Source organism: Labrus bergylta, chromosome 4, assembly GCF_963930695.1.
Source record: "Labrus bergylta chromosome 4, fLabBer1.1, whole genome shotgun sequence".
Lineage (NCBI taxonomy): Eukaryota > Metazoa > Chordata > Actinopteri > Labriformes > Labridae > Labrus > Labrus bergylta.
In genome coordinates this window covers 17,660,645-17,683,109 of record NC_089198.1, presented here as the reverse complement: position 1 = coordinate 17,683,109, position 22,465 = coordinate 17,660,645, and the positions used below count along the sequence as shown (strand labels likewise).

Genomic DNA, 22,465 nt, shown 5'->3' with positions numbered 1-22,465 from the left:
TTCATAATAACTTTTGGTTAAGTGCATTGAAGGAATCAGCGGAGTCAGCTTTTGTGCAACTGTATTCGACATTAAACATGCACTGTTTATAATCGTTGCCTCTTTAAATGAGGTTTTAATCGTTTTTACTTTACAACAATACCACCCCTCCCCCAAGCGGTTGAAATTGGTATTACACGTGTGCTAAATCGGTATCTGTTAATGACAGAAGGGAGCGCTCCTTCACTGGTGATTTACATTATCATAAAACAATGGGAAACCCGCTGTACTGTACTATAATGTATTGTTATTTATATGTGTCTTTGCATGGTTGTCTTGGCGCTAGTTTAGTCAGTGTATGTAGGCCTAGTGTGTTTTTCATTCATTTTTTTCATCTTAAATGAAAACTGTGTAGTCCTTTATGGTTCGTTCACTCTTGAACAAAACATTCAGAAACATAATCTTTGTTTTCATGATCTTTCTATGGGTTAAAGTAAGCGCCTCAATTAATGCTGAAATATTTACATACACAAAAGCCCCTTACTGGTGAAAGCAGACTTTTTAAAGTTGTCACCAAATAAAAATGTAATATAGAATATGAGTGTTTTGTGTATTTTTTCAACAGGTCCTATGAAGCAGCATCATAGAGCCCTCTCATGAGACTGTGAAAAGACTGTTTGCTGCAAACCCTGGTTTACATACTAGCCTGCGTGTGTGTCCCCAGTATGGCTGCACTATCCCCAGCAGCAGGACATGGGCATCAAGGATAAGACTGTGACGTCACCGTCATACGGAAGTACATCGTGCAATTAGAAAAACATGACGAACGGCGTCTACTCAACCTTAACAGTTTGATTCAGGGACGCGAAAGAGCACTCAGCTGGGCCTCAACACTGTTGTAGGGAAAACGTAGCTTGTTTGGATATCACTGCACTACTTGATCAATAAATCAGCTAAGCTACTGAAAAGCTTTGTGAGTCAGAAAACAGTGATGCTACCACAACGCTACTGCAAAAATGTAACTACAGTAAACTACTAATGCTGCTATTGGCAAAGAGTCATTGAAGGTTTGACGCACGCAGCCGTGGGGGAAAATTAGGATTCTTATCGCTTAAGGTCTGGTTCCCCAAAAAATAGATTGCAGCTGCTAATAGCTCCAAAATTTCCGCCTAGTTTGCTCCTGTTACCTGCTCGGTCTAACAGTCTGCCTCTGAAAGCATGTATGCATGGTTGGACTTAGTACTTCCTAGACTACATGCACAAGTAATATAAAGTACTTTTACTGTGTACTTTTTGAGAAATCCATTGTCAAAGTCCATAATAAATCACTATAGAGAGTCTTTTTTATGACTTTGATGTCTTGTAAAAAAAATAATTCTTCCATAAGTAGAAAATGATTCTGATATGGTTGGACTTAGTACTTCCTAGACTACATGCACAAGTAATATAAAGTACTTTTACTGTGTACTTTTTGAGAAATCCATTGACAAAGTCCCTTATAAAGCTGCTGACAGCCCTGGACTGATTTAACCTCTGGTTTTATTCATAATAGTGATATCAAAGTAATATTTACAGATCATTTATTTTGCGGTAATACGGACATTTAATTGTTTTCCTGATCGCTGGAAAGTTGTCTTTTAAATACTGCGGTGCAGTTACCACCTACTCTCAACAGACGGTCACCTTTTCACTCTTCACTGTACGTTGGTTTTAGTGCTGGTGTGCACAAAAGCGACTCAATCTTTTCCTGAATCACTCCCTCAGGGTAGCAGAGAAGCAGTGGTTGAAGAAGATTTCAGAACTTTACACAAATGATTGGAATAAATAAACCTAAAACTCTGCAATGCTTGTAAGAGTAATGGCATCCAAACAATACAAAAAGAATAAGCACTTTTGACCCATTTGGCAGGCCGAGTATTGTCTATGTGTGGGAAACACTGAGATAGCAAAGAGAAAAAAGACTGAAAAATACTAGAATTAAAAACACACCCATTAGTGACTGCATTTGTTTTTATTTCCAACCAATCGTGACGACAGCTCCCAAGATTTTTTTGACACAGAGCTGACACGAAGATCAACAACCAAGGCTCAACAATAAGGCTCGGAACATAAATAAATACAGCTTCATATACTCCTTTAAATAATACAGTCAGCATGGTAACAGGTTCTGAAGGCGTTTGGCATATTGTCCACAGCTAAAGGTAACGTGCTGAGAAATGACAGAAGGCAGAAATGTGTGAGTTCCTTAAATGAATCATAAGTTCTTAAGTCCGTGGTGATCACCAAGACTTCAATACAACTTATCTGTAACACTAAGTGATGACTTATTCACTTCATAACTTTGAACATTACTTATCTATGTCATGTCAAAAGACTTATTTGTTCTAAGTGTCATTACTTGATGTATCTTATCTACGTACGTTTACATACAGGTTACAGCAACTTATCTTAATTTAAATGTTTCCTACTAGTGTTAGTACAGATGTGATGAGGGCATTATGACTCAACACTTTTTAATATATTTTTCTAATATTATTGTAAATATTCAGATCTTATGTTTTAAGCCATGTCCATGCCAGAGTGAACTATGAAACACTGTTTGTGTTAAATTTATAATTATAGCTTTTTCAAAGTAATTGTATGCAGACTGTAAGTTTGTCTTGTGCAGCGTTTTATTTGTTTCACTGTTCTCTGAATATTTTGTCAATGTTCCTGTTAGCTTTGACTCATTTTGTTGTAATGATGTGTACCTGTCAGTTGAATAAAAAATAAACAAGGCCTCTTATCAGTAATATTAACTCTGCACTGTTATTTTGTGTACAAAAGTCATACCTATGAAATACTACAAGCACCCTTACTACTGCCTAGCACTGTGAAGCACTTACCTTAGAGTTGGTTTATTGCATTGAACATTACCCTTTAAAGCATCATGAAGCGTTACATTAGACTGGACAAGCATGTGTATGCTGCTTATGCCAACACCTTGCTGAGAACAGCACATTGGGACACCTTCCCACAGCCTGCAGAGGTGGCTCTTGTGCTTGAAGAGGACAGGGACCAGCACCATCTTGACTAACCCTGTCATCAGTATGTCTCTGTCTCTTGAGTCAGGTTTCCTCCATGTGTCTTATTTATCTATGAGTTTGACCAGACTCTGGCGGAGGTCATTGAGGTCAAAGATCTTGATGTCCAGAATTTCAATGGCCCTCTGGATTTCAGAGTCCATGCGATCCCGGTCTTCCAAAGAGTTATTCAGGTTCTGCTCTGAGTTCTGGATTCGGCGCTCCAACTCTGAGTTACGCATCTCCATCTCCTGTAGAGAAGAGGAGGACAGGAAAATTAGAAACACTTAATCTGATACTTCTATTTCTTCAAAAAGGTTCCATAATTTTGATGTTGTTGAATAATCTATCTTTAACCCGTAATCTGCGAATGGCCTCATCTCTATCGTGCTCCATCTCGTGGTACTCTGCTTTCTTGTTCTGCAAAATATGGATTTCCTGAAAGAGAATGAAAGTTTCACTTGAGTTTGAGTGGATCCATTTTTTATCATGAAGGGTCACATTAAACCATAGACTATTGCAGCTTTCCCTACTTTAACACCAGCTAATTGAAAACTGGTACAACAAGTACCTACCTCATCTTTGGCCTTCAGCAGGGACTCCAACTCCTCCAGGGACTGAGTCAGCTCATCCTTCAGAAGGTCACTAGGGCCGTGGCCTCCATGGGCCTCTAATTCAGCCACCTTACAACACACAAACACACACACACACACACACACACACACACACACACTGAATTAAAACATTTTCCACTGGTGGGGTCTCTGACATCCCCACAGAATTCAGTACCTTTACAAATGACACTATGAGTCATGAGTACCTATCACATAATTAACAGATAACCCCCATGTCCTTTTTTGAACTGGGGTGCCCATAAAGTATCTTCAGCATCAGGGGCAGCTGTGGCTTAGTTGGTAAAGTCGGTCGTCTGTTAGCCGGAAGGTTGGGGGTTTGATCCTCTGCTCCTGCAGCAACATGTCCGATGTGACAAGACACTTAACCCCCGATTTGCTCCCGCTGCTTCGAGTAAACATGTGTACACAATCAAATCATTTGGACTATGGATTAAAGTTGCTTTAAAAAGCTACAATAACACGGGGCGCTGGTGGCGCAGTGGTTAGTGTGCGTATGTATGGAGGCTGTAGCCTTCTAAGCAGGCGGACCAGGTTCGCATCCCGCCTGTGGCTCCTTTCCTGCATGTCATTCCCCACTCTATCCACTGTACTATCTCTCCATTAAAGGCACAAAAAGCCCAAAAATAAATCTTAAACAAACAAAAAAAAAAGCTACAATAATGCAACACATATGTAAGCTTTCGGATAACTTGTCCAAAAAGTCTTCAGCTAAACACAGCTTATTTTAATTTTTATCTGCATGTTTTTCTTTCTTAACTGCAACTGCAAATGAAAACATTGTATAACATCATCTTCAGAGTGATGAACAAGCACATAAGCAGGTCATGTCGTCACTCTCAGGTAAACAGGACTGAGGTGCTCTCTGCGTTGTCATGTCTGCCCCATGAATCAGAAAAAAAGGACACCTTTAAAAATGCTCCTGGGTCAGTCTGTGACAGGCTGGTTTATTTCAAACCATGTATGGTTGAGACTTTGAGGAACAGTAGAACAGAAGAAGCAGAAAAAATAGGCAGAAACTAGTGGATGCCAGCTCCCTCTGGTGATTTTTCATTTCTTTCTAACTGGGGCAATGAAAGTAGGATATAGCTGTCCTACAAACCCCTCTCCCTCTCACTCCACCCGAGAGACGTGAACCATTTTCAACCACCTGGTCCCCTTCCTCAGATAGAGGGGACACACTCAGTCCAAAGGAAATAGAGACTTTTATACATTTTTTGTGATGTGGACCAAAACTGTGAAATGTGCTTCTTAATACCAGATGAGTAGTGGAGAGTTAAAAAGCAGAGATCAATGCTGTAAGGCCGGGCTATAATGGAATGGGATCAAGGTGTTAAAGCGTAGAATCAGGGAGGTTTGTAATTGTCGGCCCGAGGCGAGGTGGCTCCCGGAGGAATCAGCCAACAGCAAATGCCTTTTATTGATGAGTGACAAGAGAGGGTGAGGACCAGAGGCCTCTGCAGCCTCTGGAACCTGAGAGCTTACTCAAGTGTAAAACCCTCCTGAGGCTCTGCATATTTACACCAAACTGTGACATTGGCATGAACAAGGTGAAGGGGCTCAATTATGTTCCATATTTTTATAACTACTAAAGACTATGCTGCTGAGCTAATCGTCACTAATGAAATTTTCATGTATACAATAACGAAAAAGTATCCTATCTCCTTTTGTTCTAGTTATCATGTTCCTAAATCCAAGAAAAGCCTCTTCCTGGATCTTATGAAGGAAAGAAATTAAAGACTGATCTTTTTATCAAGATCGACTGCTATATCTTTATTTTATCTTTTTATATAAATAAAGTTATTATTTTTATTTCCTTTTTAAGTACTTTTTTTTTTAAATTGAAGGACATTAAGCATCTGAAAACAACAAGCCAATCAAAGCGTGTGTTTGTTAACTCCATTAAAAAGCATCAACTCTCATTGCTGGTTAGTTCAAAATGTTTCATAGGTTTCTTTGTTACGCTAGCAGAAAGCAGAAATCACATTTTGCTGGAGACTGAGGCAAAGTGTTGGATGCTAAACACCGTCATATAATTTGGTAGTTTCCAGTGTGAAGACCTCTTTTGGTAAAGTTTCATGAGGCCTTCACTGACCTAGTCTGCTACTGACCACATTATTCTAACGTAGATTTTCCGGCAAAGCCTGCTGATGAATGCATGGGTGGCATTTTTATTATAGCTTGTAAAAAAAGCACTTACTAGATTCCTGATTGATACAGTTATTTTATTTTTATTGGAGGAATACATTCCTTTTCTGTGTGTCCTCATGAGGATGTGTTGCTAAACTCAAAAACAGGTGTGTCAAACACGTAAGCCCTTCTGAGTCAGATTTTATAAAGGTATCAATAAATGACCCTGTTAAGCTTCTCTTCTAAGCAAACTTCATTCAGTTTTGTTATACTTTCTCTCTATTCTATACTTCCATGGCTCCAAAATGTTAAAATCTGAGGACGGCTGAGGAGTTGAAACTGTTGTTGTCTTAATATGTGCTTTTTATACAAACTGCTGAGCAAAAAAAAAGCAGCATGACTTTCAACAGAGAAAGACTGTCCTGTAACCAGCAGGGTTTCGTCACCTTGATTGAGATAAAAAAAAAAAAAAAAAACAATCTGCTCGTCATAGCTTGACAGCTCAAGAATTGATAATAAGTTGTGACCTTAATCATCCGCCTCTCCTCTGCAGGGTACAACAAACAATCAGAATGTGGCTGCACAAGAAGACCAACACACGTTTAGAGAACTACTCGTTAATGTTTGACTCAATGATGCATTAAGGTCTTTTAGATCTCTACAATCTTATGTTGATTGTTGTACAGTGTCCTTGTGTGTCCTGAAAGGCGCTTATAAATAAAATGTATTATTATTACTATTATTATTAGGTTGATGTAACTTTGTATTTACCTAGTGTGTCACATCTGTCAAAAAATCAACTGTATCACTAGAAACAAAGTAAAGACGACTCTGTAACACATAAATACATAGATTTGACGTCTTCCCAAATAAGCTTGTCATGTAACAGATAATTCATCCATCTTCACTGATAATCCAGTGCAGTAGGAGTTTGAGGCAGGTTACATGCTGGATGCAAAATTATGAATCCTACCATAGTGAAGACTCATGAATATTACCCACTATTTCTCCTCTGATTGGCAAGAGATCATTACTTTGATTGCTGGGGTTGGTAAGGTTCAGCCAGTAATATTAGTTAATCAAAGAAATTCACTGTAAGCCAATCAGAGGCAGAGAATTAAAAAAAAAAAAACAAAAAAAAAAACTTTGCTTCCTGGACAGGTCACCTGTTTCTGACTAGTTTTAGACAGACTAGTAGGAAATGTGGAGTTCAAAGTTCAGGTCTTCTCATATCACTTCATACCAGTCAAAATGGAACATATCAGTAAAATAAACTGGTATAGATTTGGATTTGTAAAAACCTAAATTTGGCTTACCTTAAATTTGCAGACATGTTAAAATGTTTACTTTGTTACATTGAAGATAATAAAAGTTTTATATTTAACCTGTGGATGCACGTAGTGTTACTATATAATGATAATTTCATGTTTGATGTGATATATGATAATAACTTGTTTTCTTAATTATTTTGTTAATTCTTTCATATGGAAGGTTTTTTCCAGGAAAAGCTTTTTATGTAGGACAATGAAAATAATCCTGGAGAGAAAATAAATCTCCTTGATGGAATCCCCGTTCTTTTCTGTTCAACTAAAAAATATCTTGAAATAATGTTTGATTAAGAATATTACCTAATATCTATGATAACCAGGCACTTATTAGATACGCTTTTAGATAGCCAACACAAAATAAATCTCTACAAAATGATTCAAATGGTATTTAATCATTGAAAATGTCAACTTCATTCTGCTGTTCTGACAAAAAGAAGCTCTAAACTACCGTTTTCATTTTAATGACACTTCAGACATATTGTCTATTTATTTATTTTTCAAAGTAAAGCAGAATTTTTTTTTATGAAATTAGGTCCTTTACATGTTAAGTGTAAGCACCATGAAATAAAACCCCTTCATGTCCTTTGTACCTGAGTGTCAGGCTAAACCCATCTGAGTCTCATCTGAGTCTCACCTGGTCTCGGAGTCTCTCCGTCTCCTCCTGATAGGCTGTCAGCTGTTTCTTCCACTGCTCCACATTAGCGTTAGCCTCATGCAGAGCTGCCACCAGTTTGGAGTTACTGTCCTGCAGAGTGAAGAGCTCTGCCTCGAGGTTCATCTCACAAATAGATCTGAAAGACACAAACACAACTTAACCAAGGAAGGACACTTTATTTATGTTATGTGTAGTAAGCACAGAATGATTATTAAGTATAATCAGGTAAGAAAGTTGAGGCCAACATAAATGACAATCTCAGAAAAAGAAGTAAACTAAAACATTTGTTTTAACCATAACTTGACAAACTACATGAACTGATGAATATTTGATAAGTTAGAAAGCTCCAGAACAGTTATTACATTAACATTCAGCAGTGATGTGTTTCAAGCATAGATTCAACTGCTAACTTATAATGCAAGTGTTTTCTGTTGAATTAACACACTTTACAGTATATTTTATGTTTTGTACAAAAACATGGTATTGCCTAATGACAAATACAAATATTTTATTAATGTTTAAATCAGAAGAATTTGAAGACAAAGCAGAGAGAATGAAGACATCAGTCATGATCTGTGCTAAATTAGATACAGCAAAGGCGCAGGTGGCCTGTGGTTAGTTCGAGTGCCCCACGTACAGAGGCTAGAGTCCTCAAAGCAGGCAGCCCGATTCAAATTCAGACCTGTGACTCCTTTGCCGCATGTCATTCATCACTCTCTCTCTCCCTGATTTCTGACTCTATCCACTGTCCTGTCTCTGTAATAAAGCCCAGAAATAAATCTTAAAAAAAACTAACAAAAGTTTGACAGTCTGAATATTACAAAGTAAAAGTGGTGGTTCCTATCGAGCTACAAGTAATAGCATACTGATGTAAATGCTTCCCTTAAAGGTCACATATTATCCTCCTTTTAAACCAGTTTAAATTAGTCTCAGAGGTTCCCAAAACATGTCTGAAGTTTCTTGTTAAAAATCCACTCTGATCCTTTATTAAAGCATGCATATAAACCCCTCTATTTCAGAACAGACTGTTCAACCATGCCCCTCTCTAGAAGGGACTCAAAGAGCAGAGCTAACACCTGGCTGTGGGAGTGTCACCCACCTGGGGGAGGGGTTACTGCCCTATGTGATGTCATGAAGGGAAAATCTCCAAACGGCCTGTTTGAGCACACATTTTCTGAAAAGTGGAGCAGGCAAAAGAAGGACAGGATGGACTTTTCTCATGGGGGGGGTTTATAGACAGGCCATATTAGTGTTTGAAAAACATGGTAAAGCTTTGGTTTTTGCATAATATTTGACCTTTAAATTTGGCCTTTGATATCACAGTCTTTTTTTCTTTCTGCTGCCTTGACCATTTGCAATATTTAACATGTGTGTAACATTGTGATGAACTGTACCAGAGTTAGCTCAACGCTAATTTTCATCAGCAACTGAGTTCATGCCTTGTAAAACCACATCTTACTCCACAGATGACGAAACATGTTTGGCCTGGTTAACAGCAACAGTGAGACACTAAAGCATGGTGTAGGGCTACAGCAAGGACTTCAGCCTGCTGCACAACACATGCTGCCCAGAGTGAAGATCATCTCAGAGGTTCATTACAAAGCAAAGGTAAACTTATTAACACGCCAAGAGAGCAAACAACAAGACCAAGCTGTTCCAACAAATATCCTACACACCTGGAGGGCTTGTATCTGATCATCAAACAACTTGTTGAGAAAATGTTAGTACATGTTCAAACTATTATTTACTCAAATACAAGTTACAGTGCTGATTTTCCTTCAACTTTGGCATTATTTATTTATTTTTTTTAAGATTTATTTTGGGCTTTTTGTGCCTTTAATGCAGAGAGAGGACAGTGGATAGAGTCGGAAACCAGGGACAGAGAGCGGGGAATGACATGCGGAAAGGGGCCATAGGTGGAAGCAAAACCTGGGCCTACCGCTCTAGAAACGAGAGTCTCACTACATGGGACGCGCGCCCTAACCATTGCGCCACCAATAAGTGGAGTTTTCATATATTATTCATAACGCTCTTTCCCTTCATAAAACATCATCTTTGTGGCTGAATCTGAATCTTACCTGGTACAGTATATGGCCTACAATGTATTTAGTCTGAAAATACATTCCGTGTTTACACTCACAAGTAAATGAGGCTTTGGTTGCACCTGCATGTCACCTGATTCCACAAATTACAAAATAAACATGTGAAATCAGTCAATATTATCTATTTCTGTTTGGTGATGATCTGCAGAAAAGATCATCCAGCCTCATCTCTTCACAATGTTTCTTTACATCCAGACAGCTTGAGGTTGTTCCATGGCAACAGTTTACCATGGCAACCATTTAGCAGCAGCTTTCTGTCATAGCAATGGGACTGCAGGATATAAAAGCTCAAAGGACTGAATGTGGCTTAGTTTGATGTTAGTTATGAGGCAACACCTCATCAATGACCTCTTCATTGTCAAGAAAGCTTAACAAATCGAATGATGGCAAAATGTAATGAACCCAACAAATAAAAACCATGTTAATACTCAGTGAACCCTGTGAAAGTGAATGGATTACCTGCTGGAGGGCAATCAATAACCTGCATTCAATGAAATGTGTAACAGCCTCATGAAGCTTAGCTAGTGTTAGATTTACAGGTACTATGTCCCAAAATCAAAAGATCACCACAAGGATGATTTGTTAGTTAGGAAGCCAACTGGTACAAACTTACATTTTTGTAACAATGTTGTACATATTAGTATTATTCTTTCATAAGGGGATAGTTGTGTTTTTTTTTTTTTTAAGTGGGGTTGTATGAGGTACTCATCAACATTATCACGAGAGCGGGGTCATGAGTACTGTGTTCACTAACCACTTTTAAAAGTCCTACATATAAAAAAACATTTCAGTTTACGCTGTATTTTGGGATATTCTTCAAACCTTCCCTCAGCACTATGTCTTGAACCACACCACAGCTCTGTATTCTTCTGCACGCATTAGAAGAGACAATAAGAGACTGACGATACTGGCTGACAGACAGTTGAACTTATGTGTTAGGTTAGGTAACTCAGTTGTTAATATTTTTATTTACCACTAACTGTCCTGATGGTTGGGTCCATCGTGGACATTGGATTTTTTAAGTTGTAATCTATGTGGTGACTAGAACACTCTTTTTTTTTTAACAGTCTAGAAAAACATAAGCCTGCACCAACTGTGAGCAACTAAGGGTAAGCATAAAGGCCATGTCAAAACCAGCAGCATATTTGAATACCACAAAATGTCAATCTAAGCTCTCTTCTTTCCTATTAATTAATTTTTCAAGACGTACAGTGTGCACTGCTGAGTGTAAGAACTGCTGATAGCTGGATTTAGGAAAGAGCCATGCCAGCTGTATGCTGCTTTCTAATGTTGATGCTAAGCTTAGCTAACCAGCTGCTCCTGGTAGCCTCTTGAGCAGACATGAGATTGATATCGCTCTCTTCAGCCTGGTCTACACAATTAGTTCCCACAATTTAGACTCAATTCTTTGGTGACATTACGCAATTACCCAATCTTTTTAAATGTAATACTTATTAATTAAATACATGGTTTGATAAACTGAATGTTTTTCAGATCTTTGAAGGTAATGTGAGTTTGTTCAAACCTTTTATCATCACTGAAAATCCTAACATAACCTGATAACAAGCCTGTCCACTAATGGACTTCATGAGATATGATCAAAAGCTTCCCACAACTCCAAAAATGTTGTGATGAAATACCAATGGACCTTTTAAGACGCACTTTTGTCAGGCCACTATTTGAATGGTCCCACTAGACAGACACCCAGATATGCAGACTTTAAATAAGGTAAACACTGCAGCACCCTATGACGTGCAAATGTGCATCCAGCATGTGTGTGTGTGTGGGTATGACAAGAGAGGGAGTAATATTGTACTGAATGTCAGCACTGCTGTGATTCGTTCATAGGCCCAAGGCCACTGTGCTGAAGATGATCAAAGCTGTGCTTATATGAAATAGTTACATTTTGACCTCAAATATTGTATTGTTTCAGACAATAGTTAAACGCACAGCACACAGATTAAACAGCAACAAACAACAACAACAAATTATAATCTTTTGCCCCAATTCAACAAGTTCCACATTTTAACTGAAACTGACCTGTTGCCTAGCAACCCAAACACTCTCCTGCCCTCTTTCAACTTTGTGTCCATGGTTACCACAGACCAGCTGCTTTACTCAATTTAGGTTTAGTTAGTTTAGTACTCTTTAATGTATCATGCAGTGAGTTGTTTTGGGATTCGGAGGTGCCAGTTGGATTGAATCAGGACAAACTCTGTCACTCTGCAGAACACCTGGCTCACCTGGAGTGATGACCATTGTAGGCTACATGCTGTACTCTATCTATAACAACACTCATGGAATGCCTCTCGTCCAATCAGAATACTCTGTCGTAACTACCTGTTATTATTAAGTATATGAACTGAGTGTGGTCAATAATACTGCACGGTGGTAAAACATAACCCTGTGCTCAACATGTAAGCTCAGATCAATACATGTTCGTTTGCACTGGATTACATGAACTTTGCAATGTTTCATTGTGTTTCAAATGAGTCATCAAGTTTGTGTCCAGCGGAGCAGAAAAGAGAGAAACCTGGAGTGTACAATGCAGGAATTTTAAAGAGAAGGTGGACACACAAACATTAATTTGAAACCTATTCTTCACACCTCCACAGAACACAAAGGGATTCTTATCAAACTGTCTCTTTGAACAGAAGGTGAGATTGAACTTGGAAAAAGAAAGGAGAAGAAATTGTTCAGTCTTTTCAATTACCATTTTGGGGTGTGTGTGTGTGCGAGTGTGCATGTGTGTGCGTGTATGTGTGTGTTTGTGCATAACTCAGTTACCCTTCAGAGAGCATCTTTTTAATGCGCTCCTTCTCAGAGGAAAGCGTGATGTCGGCGCTCTGGCTGCGGAACAGCTTATCTTCTGGACCGTTCACACACATCACAGGTGGAGACTGGAGTTCATCCGAGAGGTCCTGAGAAACACATCAGTAAATGGACTCTCCTAACAACACACACTGCAACTCAACATTCGAGCTTGATTTAGAGGAATAAGATCCCATTCACTTTAGAGTCCTGAAAAAGGCTGCTTTTTAATTAAAAAAACCAAAAAGAATTGTTGCAGAGAGAAAAATAATGATCAGACTCGTGTTGATGTGAGTTGCATCCTAGAGATCAGCTATTCTTCCTGGGATCCACAATAATCTAAAATGTGATGTCTGTTTTGGTCTGGCAGAATAAGAGTACCGCCCATCAAAGCAGATATAAATAGGTTCAAACTTTAGTTCCCATGTAAGAGGGAAATTAAACATTTTCAGCGTGTGTTTGCACACAAATTGCTCTCTGAGATAGTTTGTGTTTTGGGGTACAAAATAATACATGGATTGCTCTCAGAAAAAAAGAAAAGAAAAAACAAGAAAAGACTCACCTGTGAGAACTACAGAGGAAATCCATGAGGTGAAACAAAACAGACAAAGACACATGTCATCACAATGCTTCTTATACATGAGGACATTTCCAAAAATATCACCAGCACTCTGAGCTGGGTGATCAGTTATGCAGCACAGCACTACTTAGCAGGAATCAAGTACAATTTATTGACGCAGTTGGCAATTTTCTGGAGCTTTGGCTCCTCTGATGTGTTCATTAAATCGATAAAGACGTGGAGTGAGTGACATCACTTGGAATCTGTTCAGCCGTGGAATTAAAAAGGAAATGGGCATGTTCCTCATGGCCAAGCAGATGTAACCGATGGGTAATTATTCTCTATTGGTCACAAAAATCCCTGAGCTGACTGCATTTTCATCATTACAGAATCAAAGTCAGACACAACTCCATAGGAGGAGGTAGAAAATGTGGATGTGGTTCACTGCTGAGCTGAGGATCACAGGATAAATTTACCACCGTCCTACTTTTCCTCTCTTCTCTTCCCTCGGAGACGAGTGACCCAGCTCCTCTTTCTTTTGCCTTTCTTTTCTCTCTTTTCATCCCTCCTTTGATTTAATCACAGCGGCCCTGTCTAATAGCTGAGCTGCTGCAAAGACACAGGTGAGTTCAACTAACCTTGTCCTGTGCTCACAGTCTCTCTCCTCATTCCTAAAATGCCATAAATGCATCACTGGACATTTGTCTGTCCTTCCTGAAATTATTTGGTTATTTTTGCATCGACACTTTCTTGATACATTTTCCTCTAAATCTCACCTGAGGAGCAGCTATGGTTAGCGCTGTGTTGGCCAGTTCTTTATCCTGCGACTTTTCTCTTGCCAGGCGAGCAGCATCTTTCACCTCCTTAAACTTCTCTGCAAACTTTTTTTTTAAGGAGGACAAGGGATGAAATGTTTCAGGTGAATAACGCAGTGTTAAAAGCCTCCATTGATGTACAATAAGTGAGAAGTTAAGAGTTTACAGATGCTTAAACTTTAGTAGACTCGGTTAGTTTACCTGATGCAGCTGTTGCTCTGTAGCAAAACCAAGACCATACACAGTGTTGGCTCTACTGTCTGCCCACTGTCCAAACTTCTGAGACGTCTTGGTAAACGTCATGCTGGGTGTAACACTGCAGTTGATGATCGCCTGCAAATTCAGAGATAACAAAGATTATCTACCTTCAGGCTGGTGTGTGTGACATTTTAACAATGCAGAAAATTGAGTGAAATGTGGTTAAGAAGCTGATCCAAAAATCCAGACCAAACTAATCGCATTAAAAGATTAGTCCTCCATGAGGTATTTTGTATCACTTTCCTATGAGCCTATGTCTTCTTAACAACAACAGTTTGTAAAGGTGATTTGAGTCAATGACATCATCGTAAGGGTTAGTCTGTCACACTGGTTCATTTTCCTTGCAAAGATCTTAGTATTATATTTTGTCCTTGAATTTCTTATTTTTGCTTAATGTTATATTTCTATATTTTTTACATACTTTGATATATTTAATCTTCTCTGTGATAGTTAATGGTTTAGTGATTTCTAAGTGTCTTTATTTAATGTTTCTTTTGTCTTGATGCTTTTGATGTCTTGTGTGAAGCACTTTGAATTGCCTTTTTGCAATGTGCTATATAATTTTACTTGCCTTGCCTTATGCAACTTATTAAAAAAAAAGGAGAAACCCTCGCTTAAAGTAAACTCATCTTAATGAATGAATCAACAATCTTTTTTCTGTTTGTTTTTTTTTAAACACTGTGTATGAATATTTGCATTTTGCTCAAATGTTGGATTTGATCCTGCAGTTGTTTGCAGCAGTAAATATCAAAACCATTCTTAAGAAGTTACATTATTTATTTTTTAAGGGTGTGTTTTTCTTTCTTTCTTTCTGTGTATGTGTTTTTTTTAAACAGATCTTGCATAAATGTTGCCAAGCCTTGATAACTCGACTTTTTAAATCTTTTCTGAGGATCTTTTTTTTTTTTTTTTTTTACATTTTTTAAGCTTTTACTAAGCTTTTTTTTTTTTTTTAAATCAGCTATTTTCAGTCACTCTTTCTCTTGAGGCAATTTTGTTGCTTCGAAAATTATATTTTTTTTGAACATGATCAAAAAGCAAATCCCAGCCGAGACTGATTTAAATCATAGTATTCTCAAAGATTGGGGCGGCCGTGAAGACAGAAAAACACAGGACATACACAAGGTTTAGAACCCCTCTTAGACAGAACCACATCTTTCACCTTGAGAATATGAGAAAAGAAATATTAGACCAGATCTATTTATAAACCTTTTTACGTCATCTCCGGCCTTACAATAATGCAACCGATTTTAAATCCCGGCATTGTGGGGCAAAGGCAGCTTAGCGGCAAGCTTTTTGGACCTTTTCTCCCATCCAACAAATGAGTACATGAACTCCGAGTTCTGCATTCCTGCATCTACATGTTTGACATAACATGTTGGACGGTGAAAGCAGTAGTGATGATTAGTCGGGAGCCGGACACCAGCCATGGCAGGATCGGGCTGCCGACTGACCAACTGCCACCTCGCACAGCCTTCTGGGACACAGAAATGTGGGTCAGACCAGAGGTGCTAAGAGGAGATCAAGTAGACCCCCTGCCCCCTCCCCCTCTCCACTGATGGATGTGGTCTCTTCCTCATAATCTAAATCCACGAGCCTGAAAAAAACATGCTCTGGTTGTTTTATTGTTGACTCCTTCTGTGGCTTTGTTTGATACATGAAGTGGAACAACAGAGAACAATCAGAGCAATACATCCTCTTTTGATCCTCACCCTCACCTTCGTCCCACCGACACTGATGATGCGGTACACATTACGATTGGCATCATAGAAAAAGGACACAGTGACGGCATGTTTGCTGGCTGGGATCCAGTTCCTCTTGGTGGCGGGGTCGATCTGGAAAACATGGGCACGAGCGCTAAAGATTGGCTGCTCCCTGGAGGAGGAAACACAGTATGTTGAGTTGAGATAGTGCAGGAAGATTGCCTTACTTTATAAAGTTAATCTAAGAGTTAACTCTGTCTCAGACTTCTGGTCCACCAACAGTGGTTTAGAAGAAACTTAGTTATCTTTCATTGAAGAGAAACCAATACAAGGCAAAATGTTTCCCTTTATGATTTGAGCATAAAAAGTCCCCCATTGTCACTTGCTCTATTTTATCATTTGCTCTAAAAGGAAACCATTAATTTCTCAATGGTACATCTACACTTATCACTCTGCCATCTAGGGAACAGATGTTTGAATCATCCTTTGGCTTTCTCCCTCACTTCTTCCTGCGTCACACAGTCAGCAGCCATACAGGGCTGTGATTTTGCTGGCAAACCATGTTGACTAAAAACTCTCTGAACCCTCTCCGCCCTCTGGTCTGATCCTGCCAGTATTTGCACACTTGTATCCTGGATACAAGGTAAATATATCATAGCAACAAAGTCACCGTGGTGTGAAGTTGGTTTAGCCACTGTCATGCGGTACGGATGACAGGACTGCTAAAGGACTTTCCCCAATCTACTTTTCCAATAGCTCGTGTCCAGTTAGTGGGTTTATAGCCTTTTGGGCTCTCAGGCTTTGGTAGAAAACCAAATACAGTTAAAAATATACAGTATATATATATAAAACTGAACACTGTCACTCTGCAAATAATTTTCTGTGGACACTTGGTATCCCATTAAACTGAGGTTTCTCCTTAGTAATAGTTCTTATTCAAACATATTTCAGAGGAAAAACTCAACTCTACAGCGAGGCTAGCAACCCTCTGAGGCTGTAGTGTTGCTATGAGGTCAATGCTTAAATCAGCATGCTAATCTGCTCACACTGACAATACTCATAGGTCCATATGTATGAGGTATATCAACCAATTTCACCATTGGGTGAATTCTGACAGCATTAATTGATCAGCACTAAAATCAAAAATACATCTGAAGCTAATGGTAATATTTTGTGAATATTTGGTCAAAGACAAATCAAAAATGTTGACCTTCTGGTAGCGCTAGAGGGCACCTCGAGTAGCATGGTCGACCAATGTGTTGGGGGAATTAGTTGAATGCAGGAAAACAGTGTAGACAACAAAACAAGCTGAACTCACTCTTACCTTTATGCAATCCCCGAAACAAACAGCTGCATACAAGTACTGCTAACCCTATCTCACTTCTTAAGCTAATAGTTGAACTGCAAAAAACAGCAACTCACAGTAAATCAAGTTTTGTCCTGAATCTTTATATTTCTAATATATTTATATTCCCCTGATAAGTCCCTAAAAGCCAAACCGCTAACAATGCTAACAGCCTGAATGACTCACCAAAGAATAAATCACTCACAAGGTCAGAGATCAATATCGATGAGATGGCTCGATAATCTTTCTGAAAGATTTGTCACTGTTCATCCCAAATATCATATCAAATGTGGCACACAGGGTGCTCCAGAAACAGGACTGAGGTGTTCACTGGGAACATTTTCTCTATGAAATGTCTTTACAGTAAATCATGGCTGACAGATACACCCAGTGGCAATGTCTTTCTCAGTAGGCTACAGTCAATTCCAACACTGATTAGATAATAAAAAGTATAACAAAAAGATGTTTCTGTTCATCGGTCTTTTGCTTAGCTGACCATCTCCTCATCATTAAAAGAATGTTAAAAAAAGAGCAGCCGAGTTAAAGAATTCAAAAGGTAAAAACTGGGACAGTTCTTCCGCGCAGTATTGTAAATTGCAGCGGCAGTCCCCAATAGATTTATTTAATTTTGGATTTATTTCATTGTCCATTTATGTCTGACCCCATTAGTGACACACAGATCCAGTAATGGTCTCTCTGTTTTATCGTAGAAAAGAAAAATTATATGGATTCCTACATACACTGGGTTTCAAAGACAGTCTGTAAAGACGTTGATATGAACAGTGGCATTTAGACGGCTGACCTTCTCCAGTCTGATAATAACCCGGGCTGTAATTCTGCTTCTCATCTCACAGTAATCCTCCCTGTTGTCATTGGATCTCATGCTGCAAACACTGATACACTTTCTGAGGACAGGAGTCTAGCTGGAAGTGAGATATGTGCTCTGGCTTTCTAGTGATGTGTACTCAGCTCTCATATAAGAAGATTCTGATGAGGAGTTTTGGTCATCTAGCTATCCTCAGCTTATGTAGGAATTTGACTAGTTTGTGATGCTATTAAAGAAGATTGCAAGGTGATATACAAGTCCTACCGTAGGCCATTAGAAGGAACTTAAAGCCACCTAAACCTTTCTTTAAAACAGCACTCATTTAACACATTTAGTCTCAGTTCATTTTCAATTTCTAAATGTCATTAATTGTCATTAAGCCTACGACCAAACAAAGCCTCTGATGGAGCACAACGCTGCCAGGATATGAGAAAACCAAACATCCAATTGGAATGGTGTCCTCTGATTCAGACAATTACAAATCAGTGGCAGTCATCTTTTCTTACAAAAAATGCTTCAACGGTCTAATATCTGTAAAATGTTTGAGATTGTAACACCCAAATGAGTCCTAAAAAATGTGTTATCTATTTGAAGCAGCAGGGGTTGAGATATCCTGACGTTAACTCACAATTTCAAGTCAATCTTTGAATTTCCTACAGTTCCCATGGTATCATTCAACAGCCTCTTTCTTGACCTTAATCCCCTCCTCTTATAAACTCCATGACCCTGGGTTCAAACAAGGTTTTCTATCAACCATTTGAAGCCGACATCAAAACCCTAAGATGACATTAACAGGGTACTTTATCACAACTCCCTCCGCAGCCACTCAATGAGTTGTGCTCCATGTTTTCACTGTATGAGTGTAAGTTTTTCTTTTAAATAAACCATTTCATGATTAATTAAGTTTTGAGATTTACCAAAAAATAATAACATTTATGCAAAAAACATTCTTTAAAATGTATTGGATAGCCATTGTTGTATATCTCTAGAGCTTTACTTGTACAGTATGAGGTCATGTTAATGTAATGGGACGAATATATAACTATACCTGCATCGCATTAAGAGACACAAGTTGAGCTGCAAATAACTATCTCGTCATCAATAGCTGTACTTTTTATTTCTTTATTTGCTCAGACTAAATATAATATCTGATCACAACCTCCAACAACAAGGTGCTGTCTAAAGATTGCTTCACTTGCTCGACCAGCCCTTCGAAAAACCTTAAGATATCTAGTTTACTACTAAATATGAAGAGCAACAAAAGTGTTAGATGGTTAAGGTGCTAAAATATCGCTTGGAAAATATGAATGATTAGTGTGTCATGCACATACTTAAAAAAGAAAGTTTTGATTCCAGCTACATTTGTAATAATGCCAATTATTTGAGCATCTCTCACATTTATGATGGCCAATACTGAAATTGAAGAAGTCAGACATATGAGGTTGAACTACCCATTATATATAAAAAAAAAGTCATCACCCTCTTCATCAAGCAGTCCCAGAGAGCAGTGGAGAAGGGTTCCATTTTAAAGTAAACCTGTGACTGTATGACCTTGCCTGAGGTTTATAACTGTGTGTTGTATCTGATGCACCAGAACTAAGTGGTCAGCCTCACAGCTAGTCTGAAAAAACTGCAGCTTGCAATGGCCTGGTTACGTCATGCGTTTTTCAAAACCCACTTTCATGCTATTTAGTTTGTCAAAAAAATTAGTTAGTATGTCCCAATACATGAATGACAAACACATCATTCCAAAAACTTTTTTTTTTTTACATCTGGTTGCATTTTACAGAATATAAACCATATTTTCTAAACTGTTCTGGCCTACAATGGCTGCACCACAGACTGCAACGGGTGTATCGTCATATATGTATTAATGGTCAAGGTGCAATGTCTAATGATGTGAGTCATCCAAGTATCCATACTGTTTGCAAAGTTTATATTTTGTAAGCCAGCTGCAGTAAAATAAATGACAAAGTACAGGATTTGAAACACAAAGTAGCCTACATGTTTGAACAAAGCTACAAGCATCTATGTGTGGCTGTGTGTGTGTGTGTGTGTGGTTGAGGAACTGAGGAATGCATTATGTCAATGAGGATCCTCACAAGTATTTAAGAACAAGTAGGTGTGTGTGTTTAAGACAATATTAAGGTGTTTCTGTGTGTAAAAACTGATGTTGAGACACGCTGGTAGAGAGAAAAACGCATGTATATTCATGTATGCTGGTCCCTCTTCTGAAGGATGTTCAGCTAACCTTCATCCACAGCAGATGGATGTGGCCTACAGGGTTTAAGGAGGGGGGGGGGGGCTCCACGCATTATGACGCCTGGAAGTTGTTGGATGGAGGTCTTGGTTGCACCTCGCAACGGATAACCTCACTAATTCCTACCACAATCTAACAGCATCCACAATCTGCTTCATTGAGTTTCTCCTGTGTGCCTCTGGATCTAAATCAACAGATGTTCCACATTAGAGAGACAGTTCTCTGAATGAATGCAATGAAACCTTGGTCAGAAAGACCTAATCTCCCCTTTGCTATTATTGCAATTAACAAGTCTAATAAAAGTTTGAACAATAATTGAAAAGAAATGAATAGTTTCATATCTGCCTGCTGTTGTCCTCTTTAATAAGGCTCCTGGGTCCTTTTTTAATTGTAACGGCAGTAAAAGCATCCTGAGCAGAGTCATTACTGAGAAATATGGGTCAAATAATACGAGACTCTGCCGGGCCACAAACACAAGACAAACATAATAGAAGAATATCGCCTTCATTTCACAGATTTATCAAGACTGAAATGCTCCTGCTGAACCAAACTACCTGATTCCAGATATGCTTTGTAAAAAAATAACCTAACGCTCCTTTAGCAAAGACAGACTTTTCCATACGTTTTACTTAAAGCATTTAAGAGTGGTCATAATCTAAGCCAATTTCTGTCAGTGAAATGAAAACATAAATTATTAGAATAAAAACCTAGCCTTGCTGATAAAATATCCCATGGTAGGCTACATGTATGACAGGCTATATGAAGTCGAAGTCATGAGATGACTTTGTGTGATAAATCTGACCAATCCCTGACTTGCATCTCGAGTGTGACTGTATTATTTAGAATTTCATCTCATAATTATTGGACCTTTTTTTTTTTTAATTCTCCCGGGTTTCAAGTTTTCTTCTATTTGTTGTCTTTACTTGAGAAAAATAGCTTTAACAGAATATGTCACATGTTAAAGAAACGAAACTCCTTATGCAAAATGAACAAGAGGCTACTCATGGCTCCACATGTTCTTACCTTTCTCTGTGGTGAGGATACATCTTACAAGATGACTGTAGCTCTTCTTCTACAAGAAGAGGAGACAGTGTTGTTGTAGCAGTGTACAAACCCAACAAGAAATTGTTTCTGGATTAAGCAGTTAAATTTGACTTTTACCTAAAGTAAAATCTAATATCACAGCCAGGCAGCCACACTTACCCCATGTCGGTGTGAACCCTTTGTGAGTTTGAACTGTTATTCGGCGCTGTAGCTGCTGTTGCTCTCCTCCCTTGTCTTCCTGTCGAAGCGTACAGATGCTTTACTCCTGATGGTTAACTCTCCAGGGGAGGGGGGAAGGTTACACTGCAAGGTGCCGAGACAGCCTGCTGCAAGCAGCCTACTAAAGAGACCGCCCGGTCCGGTCTGGTCCGGTGCTGTCCTTTACCAGCGATCACCTGTGGGGAGCCCGGAGAGTCACAGCCCGGTGGAGGCTGCACTGTTGACCTCGGGGACTGAAGTGAGCGCTGTCCAGTGTGTGTCCAGCATCCGAGAAAAAGAAGCCGACGCTTTATATTTCCTTTATCTCTTTGTTGCAACCTCGTCCTGCCTGGTGGTCAGAGATCTGTTGTTCTAACCCAGCCGGCTACTCGTGTTCAACAGTCGGACAAAGCCGACAGTAGAGTACCACCTGCTGGCTACAAATTCCCCTAACAACCGCTACAGCTGCACGATGCAGTGAGGCAGAGAAACTGTGTCAGCCTGCATGTGTGCATACTGCAAACTGGATCGTATAGTTCTGCTGTGCGCTGCCAGTTTTAAGGCTTACTGAAATATCGTCCCCGAGGGAAAAGTCGTGACCTAAAAATACTTTGTAAGAGTCATGCTACAGAACATTAAGGACTAGAGCTGCAATAAAAAGGGTGTCATCATTAGATAAGTACTTCTGTTCCGTCCTCATGTCAGTGTTATTGCATACAAAAATGACTCCGTCTGCCAAACATTCTGCAAGATGACTG

At 39.0% G+C, this 22,465-nt stretch overlaps 1 protein-coding gene across 4 annotated transcripts; it reads right to left on the bottom strand.

Moving 5' to 3' along the window:
* Positions 1-1,971: 1,971 nt before the first annotated feature.
* Positions 1,972-22,350, bottom strand: LOC109991965 (homer protein homolog 3). Of its 4 annotated transcripts, none has more exons than XM_020644416.3 (10): positions 21,669-22,350; positions 21,489-21,537; positions 16,044-16,206; positions 14,275-14,406; positions 14,035-14,139; positions 12,676-12,809; positions 7,766-7,922; positions 3,617-3,724; positions 3,399-3,479; positions 1,972-3,292 (listed from the first exon to the last, which is right to left on the bottom strand). In XM_020644416.3, the coding sequence occupies exons 2-10, from the start codon at positions 21,509-21,511 to the stop codon at positions 3,107-3,109; spliced, it is 1,089 nt and encodes a 362-aa protein (XP_020500072.1). In that variant the 5' UTR covers positions 21,512-21,537; positions 21,669-22,350; the 3' UTR covers positions 1,972-3,106. The 4 variants fall into 4 exon arrangements, with proteins under 4 accessions (XP_020500072.1, XP_065809983.1, XP_065809982.1 ...); XM_065953911.1 differs by having other exon boundaries at positions 12,676-12,788; XM_065953910.1 differs by having other exon boundaries at positions 16,050-16,206.
* Positions 22,351-22,465: the final 115 nt, after the last annotated feature.